Source organism: Lutzomyia longipalpis, chromosome 2, assembly GCF_024334085.1.
Source record: "Lutzomyia longipalpis isolate SR_M1_2022 chromosome 2, ASM2433408v1".
In the NCBI taxonomy this organism is placed as follows: Eukaryota; Metazoa; Arthropoda; class Insecta; order Diptera; family Psychodidae; genus Lutzomyia; species Lutzomyia longipalpis.
The window spans coordinates 33,053,969-33,079,333 of NC_074708.1; the positions used below are offsets into that span (position 1 = coordinate 33,053,969).

The following is a 25,365-nucleotide window of genomic DNA, read 5'->3' on the forward strand; positions in this document are numbered from 1 at the left end:
GTTTACCTATAACTTTTCAATTTTTTTTCAAAAATATTTATTAAAAGTATTAATATCGTGTTCAAATTACTTTTTGAATTTATACATTAAAAGAAAAAAAAGAAATATTTGTATTTTTTATTCATGGCTTGGAGTAAAATTTCTTTAAAATAAAAATTCATGTGTGAATAATTTTAAATAATTAAGCGTTTATGTCTGTAAAAAAATATAAATGAAACAAATTATAATTCAAATTTTGAATCAAATAAAATATTATGAATATTTATTAGATGTTACGCATAAAAGTTCTGTATAAGATAATAAAGATTTACATCGTAGTGCCACGCAATACTTCGTCCTTCAATTCAAATTTTCAGTCTAGACTACATAATATGTATATACATACATTTGTATATTTTAAGGTACTTTGCCACAATGCCGGAAATATCTATTTTCAACTATCAAGGGCTACAATAATTAAACTATTCATCGAACTAATTTTCTTTGAATATCCTCACACAATAATTTTTTTTCAAAATATTTTATTGTGAAATGATTATTATTTTGTCCTTTACAGAAACATTTATACCGTTTTGTTTTCCCTAATATTTATAGATTTATTTAATTTTAATTAAGTGTCTTATTGTACTGCATTGAATGCTAAAACGCATTCCAAACTTTTCTTAAAATAACTAAAAAAAAGTCTTCTGCGTTTCTTTTGTGAAACTTTAAAGAAAATAATAAAGACATTAAAACTAAATAATTATTATTAAAAAAAAAATAGTAAAAGATAATCTATAAAAATGCACCTGTTACCAATTTATTATCATTTGAAGATTCCTTTTTTTCTTAATTCATTTCTTTAAAAAAAAAGTGCCTTAAGGCATGGACTGCGGTTCGTCGATTCAATTTTCTTAACCCAATAACCCCTTCCATTGCATTAATTTATTGTTTTGTTTTTACAGCAACACATGTTCCAATATTGTTCCCCATAAAAAAAATATATATTTACACCGTATACAAAAAAAATCATCTCTTATGGATCAGGGGTTGGGATCCAGTTGGGTCCCAATTCACGCACTTTAATGTCTCGGAGGGAATTGTAATTTTCTCTGTAGGTCCCACCTGTTGCCAAAGAGGGGCACTTGTTGAATGTTCATTGCACAGTAAATCCCGAAAATTGCTTTGAATTATATAAAAATTCTATGGAATGTTCTTGAGTGTTTTTTTCTGTATTGTTTGACTTTTTTTCCGTGGGAATCGCATGCGAGAATTGTAGGAAGAATTCTCACATTTTAATGAAGCACACGCGGGGGTAATTTGGGGCTAGTATGTGCGGGATATCCTGGTTCGATACTTACATCGTCATCTGAAACGTACGAATAGACTTCCAACTTATCGGTCCTTATGGTTCCTTGAAAGGGGTAGCAGAGTGATCCCTGGGGGATCCTTGTAATGCTCCAAACGGACACAATTGGTTCACTTGAGTGCCTTGCTCCTGCCGTTGTAACGGCCAAAGCTAGCTCCTGAGGTATCAAAACACAAGTCTCCATGATTTTTTCTCGTATCAAAGGGGAAGGATTTTTTCGCACTTGAAAGTCAGTATATTAGGGACCTCTTAGCACAAAACAGTCACCCCTCATATTCACTCAAAATATTCTTCCTTTCGGGCATGTTTTTCACACAAAATATCTCTTGATAGGTTCCACTTTAAAGTATTTTATTGATTTAAGAAAAAAATCAAAGTTTTTTTCACAAAACACTGGGATTAAAAAAAAAACAATTTTTGAATAAAATAATTGCTCCTAAAAAATTAGCAAAACAAAATCACTTAAGCACCACACATTGCTTTTGGAGTCTGCATTCCAAGCAATCAAGAGTTCTCCAAGTGAGCGTATATTTCACTCCGAAATGATCCCGTAATCAATTGAAAGATGACCCACACCTTGCCGCAACTTTAAGAAAACTGTTTGCCGAGATCGGCCGGTATCTAACCATGACCTTCTGGTGCACAGCTCTGTACAGCCCGAATAAATATAAGAAAGAAAATAAGGTGTAGTACAAAGCGGTAGAGAGTGAGAGAAAACCAAATACAAGCAGACAAGTTGATTTCTCTACCTGTTGATCCATACATATGTAGCGTCTCTCTCAATATATATATGGATAATTATAGGAATATATCTCACATTCCTAAAACATTCATTCAATTCGCGATCTTTCTTTGTATATGTATTTCTGGATCGGCGACAGAAAGGCACCGACTCGGTAGCTTCGCCACATTCAATCAACTCCGCCTAGACTATCGTGCATCTAACAAAGTAAAATATGTAAAGTGTTAATATCTCACCTTGACCTTACAGTACGAGCAAATTTTTAAAAATTAAAAAATAATAAAATAGAAAATTTTCGTTTACATTATGCTGCAGCATAAAGAATTCCAGTTTTTCTGTAGAATCTTTTTTTAAAAAATAAATCATAGAAAAACAATAATGATTTTTCTCTTAAACCTAAAAAAATATACATATTTAGGTTGTATAGTATATGCTCAAAATGCAGCCTAATTAATCGTAGCCGGGCTATTCTCTCGTGAAAACCATAATTTTCGTTTTTGAAAAATAAAATCCCATTCCGTTTCTGTTAGTGTAATTCCAGTTTGTACCTCCGGGCATACTCCATTTATTATTTTCATATATGCCTTAAAAATAATAGATTCAGTTTCTCATGCTGACTTTTTGAGGAGATCACAAACAAGTTTGAAACGCAGGAAAGAAGAGACGAGCGCCGAAAAATTCCCACCGGCTATTACTTGGTAGCTAATATAAATATATCTTTTAGTAGTTCAGTTTATCTTAATTCTAGAAATTGAAAATTCCTGAAGACAGATTATGTTGGTTAAAAGAATTTTATTGGAATATCAACGTTTCAGACAATTTAAGTCCTGATAAACCCTGAGGAATTGTGCGCGAAACTTTGGTTTTTACTAAAATTCTTTGAACCAGAATATTCCGACTTAGAATATAAGTTTAAGAGTTTTTATAATACGGGCTTTAAGCAGCCGTAGCCTGGTCTTTGCAATATTTTAGCAGCAAATACATTGATTAGTCATAGCTTAGAACTCTGTTCCTAGGTCCAATCTTTGAAGCGTAGAACTTTCTTCTCAGTTCTAGGTTTCTATCAGACCCACAAGTCTGATTTGAAGACTTTAATAAGAGAATCATAATATGATTACAAAAAATCCATAATTTGGCCTGATGGATTGGAAACAACAACTAAGACTGCAATGGCCGCAAAGTGAATGATAATTCCTTTTAACGCCGCTTTACCCAACTAAGGATTAAAAATCTATCCGACAGATCTTGTCGGCGCAGCTCTCTCGCACAGCAAACTTATAATAATATTGCTACCTGAAGTTCACCTCTTGATATACACAGGTATAGCAGTAAGAACACCTTGCCGATGTAATACTCATTGACGTGTAGATAGTTGTGTGGCATAAAACGAGAAGCGGAATGAAAGAGAAATAAAATTAAGGAAAGGTGCTATAAGAAGATATGCTGAAATTTATCTTACACACACCACGAAGGATTCTCCATGAGCCCCCAACCACACAAACACACACTCAAAAGCCCCCAAACTCACACCACCGCATCGGTGGGAGATGAGAATGTAGTGCCGATTCTGCGGCGGCACCATCTCCCATGCAGGCGTTCCATGTGTCTCCGAATGTCTCTACCACCACTGCGGAATCTTTTTCATTTTCCCATCTGACCAATAGGCTTCGCGACCTTCCTTCTTAATGTAAAATTCAAAGCCAATCACTTCCATGTAGATTTCATTACATTAGACTGTAACTCTTACACTTCAATCGCGCAAATACTCGCGTACTGCTCTACGGGCCCCGCATTAGAATACATACCCCAACTCCGACTTCCCGCCCAAACAACGCATGAGTGCATTCAATATTTCAGCGCCGATGATTTCGATTTATATGCGCGATTCGCTCTTTTTTTCCACCCATAAATCTACAAGATTTAATCTCCGTCTTTCTGGTGCTCAGATTGCGAAGATTTTGAAAGAAATTGCCCAAGAATAAAATCAACAAATTACATTTTAAGCAGAGGGCTCCCACCAGACGCGGTAGCAAACTGTGAGACATTATTGAGTCGTTAAATAACTGACCAATTTAAAAAGTTTGCCAGTTTGAATTTTGACAATAAATTTTCTGTCAGTTTAAGGGTATTGTTCAAAGGTTCTAATCTGTTCTAACTTACAATAACGTACCCTATTGTAAGTTTTGGTCTTCAATAGAAAACCGTGGGCTAAAACCAGTTTATGAAAACATTAAAGTAAAGCAAGGTGAATTGAAAAGAAGTTGTATGGTGAGAAATTTCTTATATTAATAACCTACACTTTTCCTAAACCTACCTGAACCTTAAACCTAGACCTAACCTACGTTTCCTAAAATAAAGCTCGGTTTCATATAGACTACAATTTAAAGAAATATACCTTTACTATCTTTGATTTTAATAAAAAGCTTAATTTTTGTAAGACGCAATGCTTTTAGGACAATAATTGATTATTTAATTTAAAAAAAAACATAGAATATTAGAGTCAGGTATCTTTGATTCTTATTCAATGTAGCTAGGTTATGTATTCATTAAAATCCAGCATAAATTTCTATGTCTCGTGATTGTCTTGTTTTGTTCTCTTTGTTATTTCTTTTCTTTTCAATTTTGGAAGAGTTTTTCTCAATATTTTCTCTTCATATATTGTAATGAATTTTGTTTATTAATTTTTCTTTTTTTTTCTATATTTTGTAAGCTGAAAACAGATCTGTGAACTCTTAAATAATTTTGTATATTTAATGAATAAACATTTTATTATTATTATTATTATTAAATCCAGCATAAAATAAAACGTACAAAAATTTCAGGAATTTTTATTATTTAGAGTTTTAAAATTAAAGATTAGTTAAGTAGGTTAGGTTATTAGCTAACCAATTAATCAATAGTGAAAAATCCAGATTGTACTAAATCCTTTAATAATTCTAATCCACTTTTTGAATCAAATTATAAAAACGAAATTAAAAGGTATTCCTCGGAAGCTTCTCTAGATTTATGTTGCTTTTTGAGAGCATTAGAATCCTACATAATGGGCCTAATTCAGCGACCAAGAAACCCTTGAAATCTTTGAATTTTGTACTGAAATTTCAAGATTTCAAGCGAATTTCAAGGGTTTCTTGGTCGCTGAATAAGGCCCAATATTTAATTAAATTAAATTCATTCCATGCATTAGAATAATTCTTCTGGAAGTGCATGCACGAAGAATTTATTTAATTTATTTGAAAATAAAAAAGTCTAAAGTTTTAAGCCTTGATTGAGACGCCTGGTCCTTTCAAATTTCAGCATAGAAATAAGAGGGGAAATGGACTAAATTTGATACCCATCTAAATAATTGATATATGAAATAAAAAATTCACTTTCTTTTTTTTCTATTTTTATTACGCAGAAATAAATGTATTTCACACATAATATTCTCACATAATTTATAGAGAGTTCTTGGCCAGTTTTCCTTTGGGCTTATCGCTGTTAATCACAATAAAATATTTTTTAAAATTCTTACATAAAAAAAATAAAAATCAATATTCTTTCCTTTGCAGTGGAGACGCCAGGTTTATTTTATCAAAGATGATCTTGGATGATATTTTAAGATGATAATCTTTTGCATTTCTTTTCAATTAACAAAGACTGAACAAACAATAAGGGTCATCGTACCACAATAAACGAAAATTCATACATATAAATTTTTATTAATGCATAAAAATTCAAACTCCTCTTATTGCTCTTATTGTGCTACCTGCTCCCAAAATTGAATAGAGTCGCTGCAAAATCGCGTGTTTAAGTTAAATTTATATACTAACCAATACGAAAAAAATCAATTTAGAAAATGCACACCAAAGGTTCATGGACTTATTGGACTCTCACTCATAATCTAAATTAATTTTCTCACTACTTTTGTTTATGCAGCCAACAATGGAACCATCTCATTCACTTTCAGTGATTCGCACAATTCAGATGCATTGCACCTCCACAACTATGTCTCACCCTCCAAATACACATCACAAAAATTTTCTCACCCATTATATTACATTACGGAGAAAAGTTGAAAACTTTCATTGAACATTTTATTTTCATTTGAGTTTATTGACATGCGAAGCAATTGAGATGGCTCATCCATCTTTGAGCGTATTGCTGTACAGATTAAGTTGAAACACAAAAAAAATATTATAAAGTAATTTATCCAACATTAGGTTAAAGACATTGCGGTGTGGGTGACCTTTTGGAGAAATCTCTCATGCAGGTGAATGTAAGAAAAAAAATTTCAATGAGAAAATTTTGTGAGAAATATCGATTTGAACCCTCGCATATTCTTCCGCGGAAGATAAGATGGATTGTAGATCCCCTCAATTGATAAAGAAATTATTTTAATATTCAGGTGATATTTCATTCGCACCGAAAGCCCTTCTTGCCTAATGAGGAAGGAATAAAGGCGCATTAACCTGCCAATAAAGATCGTTAAGACCACGCATTTCTCCAGCAAACAACATGCCGAAGGTGAATTTCGGTCTGGGTGTTCGTCCAACGTCCACCTTCTCCAAAAAAGAATGAACAAAAAAAAAACACTTTTATGTGGGGGACGCGGGAGGGCGGAAACCCTCCGAGATATGGGTCGTAGCGGGCAGAGGAAGACTCTCCTGCCCTTGCAGGTGTCTAGCACATGGCATCGCGATGGGGTTGCAGCACCATTTACGCCTTCAAAAAAAGACGTTGCGAGCCACTTCGTGCGGCCATTAAGTTGTGGTATCATCGGACGAGGAAAGAAGGAATAAATAATAGAGATGGAGGAGAAGAAGTTATGCGAATTCATACAAAAGCAGCACTATCATCAACCGTCATTTGGACGGTGATGTCAGAGCGGGGAATGCAGAAGGCCATAGCATGGGTGTATGTAAATGCACCTCACTCACAGAATGGAACGCATCATTCAATTAATCCCTCGCTAAACCACGCGAATGATATGGTTTTGCACATTTCCGGCCGTTTGTCTGGAATGTCTTATTCATTTTCTCTATACAAGTTTTCTCTTCTAGCTAGGAGTTATGCAGAAAATTGAGAGGTTGGCTGAATGAGCTATAAAATGCTTCTTTTTGCCTAATTTGAAAAATATATAACTTGGTAGATTTCTTAGAATCAAGCATTTTGTTTAAATTTGATTATGGATCTGTTGAAAGTAGGAAAGAATTTTATTTCTTCTGCTTATTCTAGGCCTATTTTTTATACTTTCAAATTAATGTGATTGATAGATGTTATTGTAAATGATGTTCATGTTTTTTTTTTAATTTTATAAAAAAAACAGAATATTTTATTTTCAACTGATTAAAATGTAATTAATAAATTTTATAAATTATACAATACATAAAATTAAATAAAAAATAATTTTATGTACAATTTTGGGCAACTCCCCCAGAACCCTAGACCCTCAGCCTCACATCTAATGTCCATGCAACTACACTCAGTGAAGATTAAGGTAAGACTAAATTGCAATCTCACCATCGCTCTACGCACTCATCTATAGTTTTATCTCCCTTTTTTCTACCCTTAAAATTTCAAAAGATTTCATAAGAAAAATCAGAGACATGTTAGTCAGTTACTCTTATTCTCTTCAAAAATAGAATTCCCCTACATGAAAATCCGCATGATCAGAGAAAATTGGACGTTCGACGATTCCCAAACAAAGACACAATTGAGTAAGTTAGGAAATTTTGAAAAATTTGAAAAATTGAAAGATATGAAATTTTGAAAGAAAAATTGTAATTTATAAGAAATGTTTAATAAAAATTCCAGCCACTGAGGAAGACGCACAGTAGCGTCGAAAGCTCTGGCCCCTAAAATTGAAAGGATGTGTTTGGGTTGACCTACCGTCCCTAGGCTGACGCAATCGGAAGGATTTATCCTAAAGCATCAAAAACAAAAATCAGAAAATACATTAAAATTTGAACGTATAATGTTAAAAAAAATTGAAAAATAATATTTTACTTTTTAAAATAATTGCCTGTGTTTCAGAACAATTTGAACGACTATCTTTTGAGCATTTTGATGTCCTGTTTTTAATGGATTTTCTTTAGTTCTTCTTCTTCAGATTGCCTCAGGAATTGTTTTTCTGTTTGATGTCTGTTTCTATCTGTTGTGGCAATTGACGTCTCCCAAAACGGCTGAACCGATCGTAAAGAAAATTAAGTTTTCTTTGCTCTAGCGCAATTTTCCGGATTCTTATTGCAAGGGCGTTATTGAGTACAATGAATATGTATTCCGGGGTGGTTTTTGAGTTTTTTGGCGGAAATAGTTGCTGATTTTCTAACGGAAATTTTCAATTCAAATTCAAAACACTAGCCGTTATGTGTTCAAGAAACTCGTGTTATCCAGTTTTATCCAACCCTTCCCATGCTGAGACACACAACAATCCGAAGAAAGCTTATTCACTACTACCAATAGGTGGTGCTTTTTGACGCGGCAAAATTGTTTTTTTTTTTATTAGATTACGTGCGCTAAAAATTAACTTACGTTTTCCAGTGAATTTTTTATGAGAACTTTAATCAATAGGGGAGCAATGGCTGCACTCGCCATTGATAAATTTCTCACTTTTACTACACACCCTTATTGACTAAAACAAACGATATTACATAAGTTGTTATTATATTTGCTTTATCATGATTATCTCATATGATTGTTTTTAATTGATTGCTTTCCTATTAATTTAGAGTGCATTAGGATAGAGCTGTGAGAGGAAAAAAAGCAATTGGAAAATATTATAAAGTTAACTCTTGTGACGGTTTGAACGTTTCAAAGCGAAAAATGTCGTGCAAAAAGCTTACTAAATTAATTGTTCCTGAAAATATTTATTCAGCACATCGTCCAATTTTCATTTTTCTCTTCTTCTCCGGATTGTTTCCGTTTAGAGTGGTTAAGAAGGACGGGAAAACGGGTTTGGTTTTGACCTTTTATGGATTGTTGAGTACGACTTTTCATTTAATTTTCTTCGGTGTCTGCTACGTGAGAACAATGAAGCTCAAACAAAGTATTATTGGATACTTTTTGGCATCAGATATTACAACTGTTGGGGATAGTTTTCAATTTGTAATGAGTCTAGCATCGATATTTGCCGTGTACTTATGTTGCCTTATTAAGAGGAATAGACTAGTGGAGCTTTTTGCAAACATTACGGATATTGATGAGAATTCCCTCAAGTTAGGAGTATTTTTTGGACACTACCGGCGAACAATGATGCTAATTTGGACAAATATGGCAGTAATGTTTATTATTTTAAGTATTCACGTCACTGGAAGCTACATGCTACTGCACAGAGCATCAATTTATCCCGAAATGTCCGTCTTTGTGGCCTTTTTCTTCCCATTCTACCTAATGTGCTTATCAATTATTTTTCATGGATGCCTCATGAGGCAAATTAGAGCTAGATTTGCTTTACTCAATGGGGTAAGATTATGCTAAATAAATTACATAGTTTTAATGAATATTCAAGTATTCATTTTATCTCTTTTTTGTAGACTTTGAAGGAACTACGCGAAGAGGAAGGATCAAAGGATATTTCTAGAATTCATCCCCTAAATTCTGCCTTCAAAACCGTAAACGCCATTAATCGAAATGATGGGCATTCTTTGGATTTCAAATTGAGCCTGATCATAGAAAATCATAACAGTCTTTTTGAATGTTGCACAGCCATTCAGGACTACTTTTCAATTCAAATGCTTAGTTCTATTACCATTGCTTTCCTATCTATCGTTCTTAATGCATTCTACATAATCGCAATGGCTCTCGGAAGTAGTCAAATTAAAATATCTGTCGGAAGTGTTGAGTTCATGTTGTTCTTCACGTATTACTTGGCAATGTGCTTACTTGGAGTCGTTCATATTGGCCGAGGAACTTCTTCTGTCATTGATGAAGTAAGGATTTTTCTCTAATATCTCAGGGGGTGGCTGGAAATTAATTTATTGGGGGTCTTTTTCGGAAAATTTGAAAAGTTTTATTTATGCTTTGCAGGTAACAAAGATTCCTGTTAATGTATTTAAACTACTTTACGTGGTCAAAGATGAAGAGTGCAGAGAAAAGGTAATTTTTCATGAATTTTTCAGGAAAGCTTAACAATAAAATAAATTATTTAAAATAATTTAATTTCAGTTAAAAATATTTTCAAACAATCTTCTACACACCAAAGTTAAATTCACAGCTTCAGATCTTTTTAGTTTGGATAAGACAATCATTCTTACGGTAAGAATTTCCTATTAAATGATCCTTAATATATTCAAATTAACTTTGCATTGAAGTTTTTCTTAAGAGAAAATTCAAATTCATTAAGAATTAACTAATGAAAAATCTTTTTGAATTTATGAATGAAACAAAGTGAAATTCTAGTTCTTTTTAAAAATATAACTTATTCTCAATATTAAAAAAAAATGTTTTTAAAGACATTTTCCTTTAAATTCAGGTAATAGGAACAGCTGCAACATACCTACTCATTTTAATCCAGTTAGCCATTCCTGAGGAAGCAAATCACGCTGAGGACCAAACTGATAATCTAGCCGAACTCTAATCTTACAAATCCTACAGAAGAAACACAAATTTTTCCTATATGACCGGCTTTCTTTATCATACTCAAGACAAACCTCATGTTTTTTTTTATCAAAAATAGTATTGCTTTGTTCCCTAAAATGCTGTGTGTGGTAAAAATTTTATCTCTTGTAACATTCCTTAAAAATTCATCAGAGTACGTCTTATCTAATCATTTTTGGAAGCTCGAGATCCAATTAGGTAAATATTGGGTCAGTTTGCATGCAACAAACTCATACATGTGCTCGATGTTTATAAATATTTCCCCACATCTATTAGCGATGTTTAACTTATTTTTAGCACCCATCTCCACCAGTCTTGAGAAATTCGTGCAAGAAGACACTTCGTGTACTGAAAGTTAATAGTCGTTGTGCGCTGAATTCCACGAATTACTGACCTTTTCCAAGTGCTTAAACAATGAGGATTCTTGCCTGTTTCCTGGCAATCCTTCGGATAGTGTTCGCCCATAGAATTCTCGGAATATTCCCTCTTGCAGCCAAATCTCACGATGCTCTTTACCAATCAATAGTTGGGGGACTTCTCGAGAGGGGTCATCAAGTGACTGTAATACGAAGTCTCCCAGCACCTCCAGGAAGTCCTGAGAATTACGAGGAATTCCTCTTAAATGACATGGAGCCAATTGCCGATTCATTCAACTTGGAGGTGAGTAGGAGATTAAGAAGAGAGGGAGGGAAGAACGTGCCAGAGGGTTTGTTATTTTAAAAGCTTCGTACAGATTTTTTAATTTAATTTTTATTTCATCAAAAGTATTTTTTGGGGCTAATAAAATTACACAAGGATTTAGGAAAAGCTCAAAAAATTATATTTATCAACGAAATAATTATAATAGTAAACCTAAAAAAATTCTAGGCTAGAATTGATTTAGAAATGACTTAAAAACATCTTTTTAATGTAGATTGAATCTAGTCACTCCTATGTCTGTGACTTTGAACACTAAATTATTTTCTTTTATGGAAAAAAAATGCTTGAAGAATTTGATTTAAAAAAATAATCTAGGAGAAACTAACATTAAACAAATATTTTATAAAAAAAAAAGATAATTTTAATAATAATTAATTATTAAATTATAAAAAAGAACCCTAAAAATCTCAATGAGAACCCCCTCAATAAGCATCCCCATTCACCTTAATTAGAGACTTGGATTTACATTTTCACTTCCAGAACACCTTCCCTCCGAATCTCTGGAATGTCTACCGAGACTTCTCAGGATTGATCGAGATGTCAGAGCGGATGTGTTCCAGCCTTCTGAAATCCAATGCCCTCTCCAGTGTACTAAACATTCACAGAGACAACCCCTTTGATTTGGCACTAATTGAGCTCTTCACCACGGATTGCCCCCTTGGGATTGCAGCTGAGATGAATTTAACCACAATCGGCATTAGTCCATGTGCCCTAATGCCATGGCACTACACAAAACTCAATCTCATGGATTTTCCTTCTTTCATACCGGCCGAGTACACGGCTTTTGCCACTAAAATGACTTTCTGGGAACGCATGGAGAACTTCCTCATTGGTAAAGTCATGAAGATTCTCTTTAGGTTGTTCATTGAATTCGAAAATTTAAAAAAAAATCCCTGGATTTAAATTTTTCTCCTCATTTTGCGCTTACAGGAGGCTTCAGGAGCAAGACAATGTCCTCCTTGAGAGGAGATTTGGGAGTCACGTGAAGAAAGTTGAGAATCTGGACCAGAATATTGCCCTGGCTCTTGTGAATCAACATTTCTCCGTTAGTGGTGTGAAGCCGCTTAATCCTCGAGTTGTGGAAATTGGTGGAGCGCACATAAGACGGAAAGGAGCTCTTCCGGTGGACATTGAGAAATTTCTAAATTCTTCCTCTAAAACAGGAGTGATTTACATAAATTGGGGCTCAATAATTCGGGTATCTAGCCTTTCTACGAGACACTTGGAAGCCCTTAGACAGGCCTTGAACAGACTCCCGATGAAAGTTATCTGGAAATGGGAAGAAGGAATACCTTTTCCCAATAAATCATCCAAGATTTTAGCAAGGAATTGGCTTCCTCAGCTTGAGATTCTCTGCCATCCTGCAACAAAAGTTTTTCTTACACACGGTGGACTATTAAGTGCCAATGAGGTGGCATCCTGTGGGAAACCCGTGATTGTTACACCCTTTTTTGGGGATCAGCATCTCAATGCAGCAGCTATGGTTGAGCACGGAGTTGGGCTACTCCTACCACTGGAAGATTTCTCCGTTGAAACTATCTATTCTCGCATCAGAGAAATCCTTCAACCTGACTACCAGCTGAGGGCTCAGCAGATGTCCTTTGCCTTCAACGACAGGCTCTTGGAGCCGCTTCCTCTGGCTATTTGGTGGATTGAACACATTCTCGGAAATCCTTCTTCTGCAGAATTCTTAAGGACTCTCCCCGTGGATCTCGACTACATGAAGGCTAACAATTTTCATGACCCTTCACCCCTGCATTTGGGGATTTTCTTTTCAATCCTAGGCCTAGGTTTTCTCTCAATTATCATTGGAATTTGCAGAGGTTTTACGAAGGTGAAATTGGGATTGCAGAAGAAATTCTCATGATTATGCAGGAGAATTTGAGAGAGAGAAAAAGTCTTAGATACAGAGCCTTACAAATTCTCATGTAGAATAAATAATATTTATTCCCAAAATGCAAATTCAGGAAAATTTCCTCTGCAAGATATCTATGCTAATCACTTCTTGTACATATTTATTATTCAAGCTTCTATTTTTTTCTGAAACTCAATCAGAAATAATAGCGTTTAAATAAACATAGAGAAAATTGGCAGAAAATGCTTTATGTTTTTTTTTATTGTAGTTTGTTCATCATATTTCTGTTTATTTAGCTGAATTTAATCTTCTGAAAATGAAGAAAATTGAAGAAATATCTTTGTTCAGTGCTGTAGAGTCCAAAATCCCAACTCACGATGAATTCTTTATTAAATGATTAGAAAATTCTCAAAATAAATGCTTTATAAATAATTTTATAAAAGTCACAAAAGCATCAAGATATGGGCTTAAACAATTTTCTTCACATTTCCCATTGTTTGCTGAAATCTCGTGCAAGGGATTTTAATTCTATTTATCCATACTCTAAAACCAGAGAAGAGTTAGATATACTCCATGCAAATGGGCTTTCGTTTTAGTCTCACAAAAATTCAAACATTGTCCTGTTTGGGGCGCTCCTGCGGAAACACAGGGGGTAGTTTCTCTGTGCATTTTAGCCACCCCCCACCTCTGATGTAAAAGTGAGAAAGAGGACTCTACTGGTGGATGTTTGAGACATTTCGTTGGAATGTAAATAGAATTATGCTATGAGATCCAAGGCGGGAGGACAACACAGGACGTGATGTTTGCTTCGGCAAATAGAATATGTGGGTGCATGAACGTGGAAGATCGTCACGGAGGCAGGACAAATAGGGGGCTCATGACCATCCCGGAGTCAGCTGTAATTGTGTTAATTTCATTTCACATTTCACACACCATTGAGCTACCGCACCAGGATTCATCGCACCCTCCTCTGCTGTGTGACCTCATGACCTCTCCGAGTGGGGATCTTTTGGTGATTAATTCGGGGATTGGGGGATGGTATACCTTTTCTCGTCCCTTAGGGTGCAGCTGCCAAATGGATAAACACTGTGATATGTTCTTGGGAGGAAATTCACACACTGGACCCTCTACCCCCAACTCCCCCCACCCCCTGGATCCTTCCTTAATCAAACAGAAAGTTTCGGGGAAGAGACTGCAAAGTTTACAGTGGACCATGCTTTGCCATCAATATACAATGTGTCCACTCCCCATCCCCGCTCCCACCCGGAACGTGTCTATCGGAATGGCTGTGATGACACTAAAAGTCTCCTAACTTTATTTTACACTCCATGCCATTTCCTCATGTGCTCAAACTAACGAATAAATTAAGAGAAGTTCCATGCAACATCCCCCCCGTGCTCACCCACCCTCATACAACATTACTTGCACCATACCCCATTCCACCCAAGCCACGGCAAATTGCTGCCACACAGCTAAAATCCAATAATCCTTGGCATTTCCGCAAGGAGACACTGCTTTTCCACCAGACTGACAGATAACAACTGAAAATTTCTCAATATAATCAATAAATAAACTTTTAAGCCATTTTCCCGGTAAGCTGTTGAGAGTATAGGAGGATGAAAAGGTAGACCTAAATGAATCATTACAATGATGCTCTTTTAGTTAGAATCTTCTTGATAATTTTCATCATTTGATTGAAAATCTTTTGAAGAGAAAGTCAATCATAACGCGTCCAGTTATAAGAGTTGGTGTCCCACAACGTGTAGAAGTTTGTTTATGCGTTGTAACACTATTTGTGAGCAGAATTAGTAGACAAATTTAATTTTTTTTTGTAAAATTCGGCAATTTGATGGATAAAAATGGTCATATCTCAGGTCCTATAAGACCTACAGAAATTTCTTGACTAGTTTTGGAAAGGTATTAAAATAAGCTGTAATTTGATATATATCTCAATAATTTTCAAGGTCATCTCCAGAACACAAAATGGCGGCTTTTTGTTTTACGAAAACAGTTTTTGGCATTTTTTGTCTCGAAAGAATGGTTCTAGAGGATTCTGATGTTCTAGAAAGTTGTAGAGAATTGCAAAACCTTTAATTTGATACTAAGATGAGCAAAATCAGTCAAGCAGTGCAGGAGATATGGCTCTTAGAACTTTTCAAATTCAAGAATTTTTCAAATGGCTATATCTTCTAAACGGCGACATAGATTTTCTTCATTTTTGGACTGGTGAAAGATATTGAGTCAGGCTACAACATATCAAAAATTAAAAGATTTGCCTAATGGGGATTCGGAGATATTGCCCCTTAAAGTTAGGCAATTTTTGTTTTTGTTTTTAGCGCCTCTTGCGGATGTTTTTGAAACTTGAAATGTTCTAGACAGTTGTAGGACTTCTCAATACCTTTCATTTGATACCAAGATGATCAAAATCGGTCAAGCCGTTCTCGAGATATATCGAAAAAACACTTTTTGCTTTAGGCCGCCATATTTGCTAAACCGCTTGACCAATTTTCAAGTATGAATTATCGATGAAAACCTCTCACTCAGTTCTACAACATACTAAAATTTCAGATCTCTAGCTGTAAGGGAAGTGGTTGACAGTAGTTCAAAATGGTGGACGGCGGCCATCTTGGATTTTGAAAATGCGAAAAAATGAAATTTTACACCCACATTTCTATAGAAAACTTCAAACCGGAAGTCTCTATCTGTTACCGTTCTCGAGTTATAAGGCAAAGTTTGGACCACCGGCAGGCCGGCCGGATCAAAAATTTTCCACCACCATATTCGTAATGTGGGATGTCTAAAACGTGCTCATACCAAGTTTGAGCCCGATCTGAGGTGGTCGGTTTTTCCGACGATTACAATACTTGGTGTTGGCCACGAAGTGGAACACCAACTAATTTACAAGAAGTAACAATAGAATAAATAATTTTGACAATCTGATTATGTACCTACACTACATACATAGAAAATGCAATAAAGCTTTGAAGCTTCTTCCCCAAAAAGCTTTCCCCATTCGAAGAACAGCACAACATGGAAGCTGTCTAGCTTGTAAATGTAGTTAATTTGAAGCAATTGTCATCCAATGGTGCTCAAACAATATTTCTTAGTGAATGGGGGAGGTACAACCCCATCCGCCCCTGAGAGAAGATCATTCAAGAAGGTAATGGCTTAATTTCGCTAAAATGTGGGGATAATCTGTTTGAAATCCATTCTCTCAAGTGTGCTCAAAGCAGTGACAAATAAATTGCAGAGATGAAATGTTGGATTCCGTCTGTTCCAGCAGTGTCATGATTTCTCCATTCGGTTCTCGAAATAACCAACAAATGGTCCGCATTTCTTAGCACCACACCAAGAGAGTGGGGTGGTTGTACAGGGTGAGGTGAATGGGGTTGTAGAAGAACAGATTGAAGGAAGAGAAACTTTTCATCCACACACACACACACACAATAACCAATTACTCCGACTTGGCTCTGTTGAGGAGGATGGAAGAGGATTACAGATTACATCATTGGCTCACTTCTCACCCTGTTGGGTCCTTCTATCCATGGGTGCCCCCGAGCACCCACTACTGGATTATGATATGCTTCAACTGAAAGAGTGAAGATTCCATTAATCCAAAAAGGCAAGAGTTGAGGGATATAGCGTATGTGGGCTCGTAAGGTTTCTGGGGCTCGTCAAATACAGTTGCGAGGATCTATACTCCTCCAGGAAAGAATGAGGGTTTGAGGATTTAATGATTCAATAAGCTCTTGTGCGGTTGTTTACTCAAGCAACATCCATTGGACTCTAAAACTTTTATCTGCCAGCCTTCACAAGCTCACCCCCATCATCAATCGATTCGGTGTTTAAACTTTCGCCAAAGTCGAGGGAGAAAATGTTGAACATATAAATTGACTTTAAATTGATTGAATCAACCTCATATATAGAGAGTGATGAGTGGGTAAAAGTTTCTAATTTTCAAACCTCCAGGACAAGCTGGAGCTCCGCATACAGAAACTTTGGTCAAAGAATAAAATTTCATCAATTCACAAAAATATCCCACCATCAAAGGCTAAGAGTTTTCTCTGTGAAAAGAAAAGCTAAAAGGAAACAGGGCTTATTTTTTTTAAGAAGAAAAAAAAAACGAGAGGCATTCAATTATATGCCTTAAGAAGCCTGTTGGGCTGAGGAAAATGAGAAACATTCATTTTGCATTTATTAATGAAACAAAAAAATCATAAGCATATAAGATATACTGAGTGGTCAAGATAAGATGGACCAACTCTTGAAGCTTTTAACGCAGCAGTGAAATATAATTGTAAAAATTTCCTTTAACAGCCTCTTTTGCGGACCAAAATCCTTCTTCCACGATTTCTGAAACTGAACTGACTGACACCACTTCAGAGCGAGAGAAAGAGAAGACATGGAATATTACTCCATCTAGTGGTCAAATTTGAAATCATTTATTTGAACTTTATTTTTCCACAATGTAGGGGAGAGCGGGGTTAAAAAAGTCACTTAAGGGTTTAGAAAAAGCTCAAAATATCATATTTCCCAAATAGTTAAAGTGAAATGAATAGCTCAATTCTTTGGTATATTTCTTGCCCTACAACTCTTTCTCATATCATTTTGTTCTATCTAGATAGGAAATATGATATTTTAAGCTTTTTCTAAACCCTTAAGTGACTTTATTAGCCCCGCCCTCCCCTACAGATTTCTTTTTGAAAAGAGGAGACGCGTAAACTTAAAAAGTCAACAGAAAGACTTTAGCAATGTTTATCATATTCTTATCTATCATATTATCTTATCTATCTATCTTATCTTCTTTCATTCTTTTGTTCAATAAAAAGGGGAATCACCGTTTCTTACTAAAAGATTACATTGCAAATTTAAAAAATTCTCTTTTCAGTACTTACATAATCAGCAGAATAAAAAATTATTTTCCATGTATTTTTAGCTGTGTTTCTTTCAGACACAGCTTTTGTGTACCGAGCAAAATCGAAAGTCGTCAGATCGGGCTCAAACTTGGGATGAGCACGAATTAGGGTCCCCACATTCCAAAAAACGTATGCGCCAAAAATTTTTTTCAGGCCGGCCGGCCGTCCGTCCGTCCAACGATACCTCATTTTCGTAAATCGATCAAGCCGTTTAGTCAATATGGCCGCCACAATTTTTCATCGAAAATCGACCATAACTCGAAAACGGCTCGACCGATTTTGATCAACCCGGGGTCAAATGAAAGATCTCAACAAACCCTACAACTCTCTAGAACATCAGAAGTTTCAAAAGTGACCGCTAGAAGGCCAAAAATCAAAAACAAAATTTTCGATTAGTTTTCGATGAATATCTCGAATACGCCATTATCGATTTGCTTCATTTTTTGATATGTTATAGCTGACTATATTATCTAGCTTCATGTCAAAAATGAAGAAAATCTATGTCGCCGTTCTCGAGATATAGCCTTCCAAAGTTGGCATGTCATATCTCGGGTTCTACAAGTCCGATCTTGATCAACTCAAGCGCAAATGAAAGGTTTCGTGAAGCCCTACAAATGTCTAGAACATTGCAATTTCGAAAAATGACCGCAAGAGGCGCTAAAGTCAAAAACAAAGTTTTCGAAAATTTCGAACTCGAATTTTTCGAAAATGGCGACAAATTTTTTTCATTTTTCGATGTTATAGCTGACTTCAAGACTTTTCAAACAAAAAAAAATTTATGAAAATCTATGGATCCGTTCTCGAGATATGGCCTTCTAAAGATTTCTTAGGGTATGACTTTTCTACTTTTCCCGACTTTGCGCGTATTTAAATTAATTCGCGTTATAGTTTGCTCTCACAAAATTGGTACACTGAAAGAAACACAGCTCCCGTAAGCTTGGTCAGCTTACCCGTACATTTATATTTTATTTCCGCAAGACTTTATCTGAAGTGGAGCAAGACATATGTAAGAAGTTTTCATGCACGCTTAGTCGTGATCGTGTGCATTAGTGGAATGGATCAGCTCTCGTTGCTCCTAAAAAAAAATACTTAACGTTTAAATAAAATTTTCTGAATTCTAATAATCATCACAAACCTTATTCCAAAAAAAAATTGAAAAATTGTGTTTTCTTGAGTGAAAATTTATTATATTGCAAGTTCATTAAAATAAAAGTGTTTTTCGTCCTAGGATTTATTTTTCAGCTTGATTTTAAAAAAATTCTTCAGGTACACTACACTTAATCTCTATAAACTTAGAACTTTAATTTACAAGTCTCAACAATAGTTATGTTCCTTTTAACCCTTTATTTCTTTAATTCTAAACATATTTTCTTTTTAAGTGAAATTATCGAATTTCTTTTCAGGACTTAATATAGTGTAATGCAAGATTTGAAACTTTAATATATAAAGAAATTAACTGGGCTTATACGTTACGTAAAACCTTTGAATTTTTTCAATTCTGTCTCAAATCAAACCTAGATATGGCCAAGAGTTTATTGGAATTTTCGCGAAGTCAGACTTTAAAATTGTCTAAAAAAAATCACAACCAAAATTCTTGAAATTTTAGGCGTTAAGTTTATAAACATTTGTTTTAACGAATTTTATTAAAGTTTTATGAAAAAATGTTATTTTTAAAGCGATCAAACATTCCAAATTTTTTGATGACTGAGTACAGAAATAGGCATAAAAAGTTTCTAGTTTTATAAAAGTCAGGAGATTCTATTTATAAGAAAAAGTTCAAGAACTTTATACGAAAATTTCAAGAATTTTCGCTAAGAATTAATATTCCTAGATACATAATTTCGAATTCAAACTTTGCGAAAATGTCTAAAAATTTTCAGGCACATCAGGGTTAACAGACCTCATTTCACCACAATTGATGAGATAAGATTATATTTTTAGCGAATTCTGGGAATCTAAATACTTTAATGTGATTTTTTTTTGATTTACAGGAATTACTCCAATTCTTATCTCACACGATAGTCAATATTCTCTTTGAATTCCATATCACTTGCGGATGCCAATTTACTCGGAACTCTATCAGTTTTATTACCTACTTTTTTTTTTTTTAAATAGCAACAATGTCGTCCAGTGTGCAAATTCGAGCTATTGATTACGTACAAATGTTGTATGATAATCTCGGATTTGAAGATCATATTGTTTGGGATTCCTACAGGCGGGACCAGAAGGAAAGTCTTAGGAGTAAAGTTTCACTAACCCTTGGACTTCCTGAAAAACCCGAGAGCTCTGCTGATAATTCGAAAAAGTAGGTTTTTTCTATTTCCTTATTTTCTTTAGTTGATTGGTTTGTTTTATTTTTTTTTCTAAATCAGAAAAGACTATGAAAAGAGATTGAAAGCTGTTGAGAATATTTGTGAAAACATTTGGAGCCAAGGTTTGTATTTTGGAAATTTTGAAACAAAGAAAATCCTCACCTGAAATTTTTTTAAATTTTTTTCGTAGCTAAATATACCGGAGGACCAATTTTCATGGCAATTTCTTGTGTTTGCGCCGTACCAAGAAAGGTACTAACTGTGGGTGAGGCACATTACAGCGTGGATTTTGCCGTTTTGCCGATATTCCGAGTAATGAGGTGCATAAATGATTTATCAACGGAAAAATGCTGCATGACCTTTGTGGATACTCATGGTAGGGTGTACCGGAATTGGGAAGCCTACAAGAATGAGAACATCATTCCTGATTGTTTTATTGTGGCCCCAAAAAATGGCATTCTGACTGGTAAAAAGGATTCAAATGGAAAATGGAGAGTTCAGACGGAAAATTTCCTATCGCCAGCTGGCCGTATTGGAAGAAAAATTGTTAATGGTGCGGATAAAGCATGCATGGCTGTAGCTGCTGCATCTACAGGTCTTCTAGTGGGCTCATTTTTTTGTCCACCGATGTTATGTGTTATGCCTTATGTTACTATTGCGGGATATTGTACCACTGTTTGGGCTGTAGGGAGATCAGCTGAAGAGCTTTATGATCGAATTATGCACGAACAGTCAGTAAGCTTGAAAGATCCAAATGCAAGAATGTTCTGGATTACAACTGTAGCTGGAGTTTTAGGTCTTGCCGCAGGAGCCTCTATGATCGTCTTGGGCAGCTTGGCTAGCAATGGCCATGTCATCTCATCATCAATAGAGTGCCTAGTTGATGGTCTCAATTGTACCAATATAGGTTTCGCTGGCCTTGGGATCGTTAATGGTATCTTCCATGTTGGCTCCTCTGTTCTCAATGGTGAACCTGTATCTGTACTCCAAGTGGCTCAGATCAGTGCCCTTACATTCGTCTTCTTCCATTCAGTATGCAATTTTCAACGGGCTAAAACAATCATTGAGAATAATCAAAATAGAACAATACAAGACCTAAAGGAAAAGCTTGATAGCATCAAGAAGGGACAATTTGAACAATTGGCCGAGAAGATGATGTCTTCAGAGACGGGCTCAGCAGGTAGAGCAGATTTCATTCGTTCACTGAAAAGTATTACAGTGCACAAGGAAATTTTCTCCAACAATTTGCCTGCAAATGAGGTTTCAAAAAATACACATGGAGTTGTCGGATCTGCTCTACTAGGAGCAACTAATTTGCTTCTAGCAATGACGAAAGAAACTTCAATTGATCGGAAAGGTATCACAATTGGACTAGCAAATGTCGCTAAAAAGCTCAATGAGAAAGCCTTTGAGAAGTTTGTTCAGGTCGTGAAGAATTTTATTCAAGAGTACGGGGATGAATTTGAAAGGCGTGCTAGAAGGAAGATTCTTCTCAAGGAATATATTGATGCAATTTTTGAGAAAATCGAGGAAATTGCCGAAGAAATGAAGGTAGCAGTCGATAGAATTATTGACCAGCTGAGCACAAGAGTTGAAGAAAATTTCTTTTTCAATAGAGATATTCGAAGGGAATTCGAGGCTCAATCTTATCCAGAACCTAATATAGAATGTTCTGTTTGTGTGGGAATGTTCTGTGGCGAAGAACCAAAATCGACAAAAAAATATTTAAAATTGAAAGAAAATTAAAGATCCGATTTTTCTTTTTGGAAAATTATCGAAAAGAAATTCCATGAAAGAACCAATTTTTTGCATGATTATAATATTATTTACAACATTTTCCACACCATATTTTTTTTTGATTAAATAGAAATTATTCTTTAATAAAAGAAAAAACAGTCTTTATGTTTTTATTTTTCATTGTAGGTTACTATAAAAAAACGTATTTCAAGCATGGCTTTATGTCCCCTTATGTACTGTACTAACTTTTTATTATAACAATTTTTAAATTTATTTTTTTTCCTTAAAAATATTTCATTTATTTTTCTTTACAATTTTCAAATTTATTATATTAAACTTATTAAACCTACCTATATAATATTATTTTCCAGATTGAAATATAAAAATCATAAAAAAAAATTTAAAGACATTTTTTTTTTCATTTCAAAAATAGTTGTGGCTCTTTTTTAGTAAGATCTTCATTGCTTTGACAAGATAATAATAAAGTATTGAGACAGCGGAAGTTCCTGGGGCCCTCCTGACCCTCCTGGCCCTCCTAGCAATCACCACGTGTGGGATCAAACGCGGCGAATATTCGAATTTCAAAGAACAATCCCAAAAAAGCTCAAATCCATCAATAATGTTCTCCGCAGGGTAGTTTTAGAAATATATGGGGAGCAATTCTCTTTTTCTATATTGCCACGAATGGGGTTCCCATTGTTGGGCCCCTTCCAGCATACGAAAAGTAATGGGCTGTTGCTGATTTGTGTTCAATTCCGAAAATTGCAAACCATCGTCGCACCAAATCATCCATCATAGCGTGTGGGGGGTTATCGAGGGTTGCGCAAGATGAAAATTTTCCACCCCCTGGCATTTTTCGTCTTATCGTTGAATTTTAATCGGACAACTTTCTCCGTGTTTGTGTGTTTTTCCTCCCGCGCGCGGGTAGCCCATTCATCCCCTCGTGAGCCATGCCGAAAATCTGCAAAGTTGGTTTGGAGAAGGAAAAATCATCCTCGTGATAATCAGTACCTGGTATATTAATATTCTTCTTTTCCCATTGAAATCAAAAACCATGGCGTACGGGGGCGGCTTTTGATGATACGGCAAATTTATCCGTGTGGATCTCGGGGGTGCTTTTGGCTTTTCTTGCGCACTAAAAAGAAAAAGAAAAAGCCTCCAACCCCGCTCCTTTTATCTTCATTTGAATTTTCCAACGACGGGAAAATGATTCTGAATGGAGTGTCTTTTCCCATTGAGGTTGTCACCAAGCGCTGGGGAGGGTGGAAAAATTCCCTGTGAGCGCCGAGGTCATCCACCAAACAAACGGGGCCAACGACAAAATGAAAATTGACAATTTATTGTGCCTTGATCCCCCCCCATGAAAATGGCATAAGCTCCCCGAGTTTCAGTGATGAAAAGCTTTTAAATAATTAAAATAAACATGAATAAAATTGTTTACAATAGGAAAATATGACGGAGGAAATTTTGGTTCATACTAAAGCAAAGGACGCGAGTAAGGCAATGGGGGTGGGATGGTTGGGGACAAACACACAGAAAAAAATGTATTCTCCCGAGGAGGGGTATAAAAAATGAACAAATATTACAATGGAAAAGCTTCAGGTGCTTTTTGTCTACCTGTTTTGTTTTTCCGTATCTTGACATCAACATTTTTGCAATTACCCAAATGGAACGACAAAAATCCTTAAATTTTATGCATTTTGCATTTTGATGCGCAAGACGCCATGCTGTCAAAAAAGCTTAAAGATGAATTTTTCTCTTCTAAAAAAATCGTTAATTTGACATTTTACAGTTGAGAGACTTTCAATTTAAACATTAAATTAAATTAACGTAACGTTGACAGTTATTGATCTTCAAATTTTAGGCGTCCTCTTCAATTCTTACGACCAATTTCTTCGCATTCTTCCTGCACTTAGGGCAAAGCTGGCAAAGTAAGTTAGACATATGCCTATTCAATATTGTATAAAAACCAATATAAAATCCCAGAGCAAAATGATTGCTCTCCTCAATGGCAAATGGAAAACTTTTGCAATAACACTTATCCGAAAAATTCGCCAACGGTGCAGTATCATCCAGTTCAGAGCACACGCGAGGAATTAATGGGAAATTTATTTGGAGAGTTCCAAATAAGCTTTTAGTGGTTGAAAGCCCCCCATAATTCACATCCGTCCTCTAATGTTTGATTTTAAATCACTTGAGGTGAATTTTATGATAATAACCCCGTCATTATTTGCAAAGAAATTTCCCCAAATGTTTGATATTTGTCTCCCACGTAGTATATAGCTAAACCCCCCCTGACACCCCTGTGGTGAAATTACGCAAATTTTGTCCTCCTCCTCACAGTATGACGCCAAATTTCAATTTTCCCATTGAAAAATTATATTTTCCGCCATATAGAGTCACAATTTCACATTAAGGTGTGTGATGGGGTATGGGAAATCATGGGGAGTAACGCTATGTGTGCCGCATTTAAAAGTGAAATTTATGCTTTCGCAGTCTTCTTTCCACGTGCCCAATAAATCTCCATGTAGATGCACAAGACTCCATATATCTCTACCGCAATTTCTATCTCAATAGACAAAAATTACCTTTACAAATATTTACTCATTATTCATAGACCCACCCTCCATATGTAATTTAAGGAGAGGGTTGATTTATGCATATGAGAATTGAATGGTGAATGAGATTCCACTGAATCATAACTGCGAGAAAAAATATTTTAACAATATTTAAAAGGTCATAAATAAAGAAATTTAATTTTTTAAATAATTTAGGATATTTTTTGACAAAGGGTGAAACTCCTAAGTTTGGCCTAGTCGGTTTTTCCAACCCAAGCATAGTTTGCTAAAACAATTTATTTTAATACATACTTCCTTTAAGTTTTTTAGGCTATGCTCTATTTGTTTTAAAACGTTAATGACTAACATCGTAAAAATAATTTAAAATACTTTAATCCCAGAAGAAGAATCTTAGGAAAGAAATTTAGAATTTAAGAAACTTAGGCATAGCTTGCAGAAAACTTAAGCTAGGTATGAAAAATTTAAGGTTAATCTTAAAATAAATTTAAGCCTGGCCTTAAAAAACTTAGATCTAGCCTAAAACCTTAGTCTGGCTGAAAAAACTTAAATCAGGCCTTAACTTTGCCCTTGTTTAAAAACCTTATGTTTGGTCATAAAAAGGGC

At 35.2% G+C, this 25,365-nt stretch overlaps 5 protein-coding genes across 7 annotated transcripts in view; 3 read left to right on the forward strand and 2 right to left on the reverse strand.

Moving 5' to 3' along the window:
- LOC129790262 (oocyte zinc finger protein XlCOF8.4-like) overlaps window positions 1-1,983 on the reverse strand; it is a 32,456-nt gene extending 30,473 nt beyond the window's left edge. The window contains exon 1 of the mRNA XM_055827699.1: window positions 1,341-1,983. Coding sequence (XP_055683674.1) covers window positions 1,341-1,532 — 192 coding nt within the window. The 5' untranslated portion in view covers window positions 1,533-1,983. The remainder of the gene's footprint in view (window positions 1-1,340) is intronic.
- The window catches only part of LOC129790123 (WD repeat-containing protein 19), an 829,031-nt gene that overhangs the window by 416,675 nt on the left and 386,991 nt on the right, over window positions 1-25,365 (reverse strand). The window lies entirely within an intron of this gene.
- Window positions 9,013-10,652, forward strand: LOC129790312 (putative gustatory receptor 28b). The gene is made up of 5 exons (XM_055827782.1): window positions 9,013-9,530; window positions 9,602-9,997; window positions 10,095-10,163; window positions 10,233-10,322; window positions 10,540-10,652. The coding sequence occupies exons 1-5, from the start codon at window positions 9,099-9,101 to the stop codon at window positions 10,642-10,644; spliced, it is 1,092 nt and encodes a 363-aa protein (XP_055683757.1). The 5' UTR covers window positions 9,013-9,098; the 3' UTR covers window positions 10,645-10,652.
- On the forward strand, window positions 10,746-13,498 carry LOC129790243 (UDP-glycosyltransferase UGT5-like). 2 transcript variants are annotated; one of them, XM_055827671.1, is made up of 4 exons: window positions 10,746-10,862; window positions 10,962-11,324; window positions 11,844-12,220; window positions 12,294-13,498. In XM_055827671.1, the coding sequence occupies exons 2-4, from the start codon at window positions 11,079-11,081 to the stop codon at window positions 13,228-13,230; spliced, it is 1,560 nt and encodes a 519-aa protein (XP_055683646.1). In that variant the 5' UTR covers window positions 10,746-10,862; window positions 10,962-11,078; the 3' UTR covers window positions 13,231-13,498. The 2 variants fall into 2 exon arrangements, with proteins under 2 accessions (XP_055683646.1, XP_055683648.1); XM_055827673.1 differs by having other exon boundaries at window positions 10,760-10,862; window positions 10,941-11,324.
- LOC129790209 (uncharacterized) lies at window positions 19,169-22,344 on the forward strand. 2 transcript variants are annotated; one of them, XM_055827597.1, is made up of 4 exons: window positions 19,169-19,400; window positions 20,250-20,439; window positions 20,507-20,568; window positions 20,637-22,344. In XM_055827597.1, exons 2-4 carry the CDS (start codon window positions 20,255-20,257, stop codon window positions 22,190-22,192), a joined length of 1,803 nt encoding a protein of 600 aa, XP_055683572.1. In that variant the 5' UTR covers window positions 19,169-19,400; window positions 20,250-20,254; the 3' UTR covers window positions 22,193-22,344. The 2 variants fall into 2 exon arrangements, with proteins under 2 accessions (XP_055683572.1, XP_055683571.1); XM_055827596.1 differs by having other exon boundaries at window positions 19,173-19,400; window positions 20,126-20,439.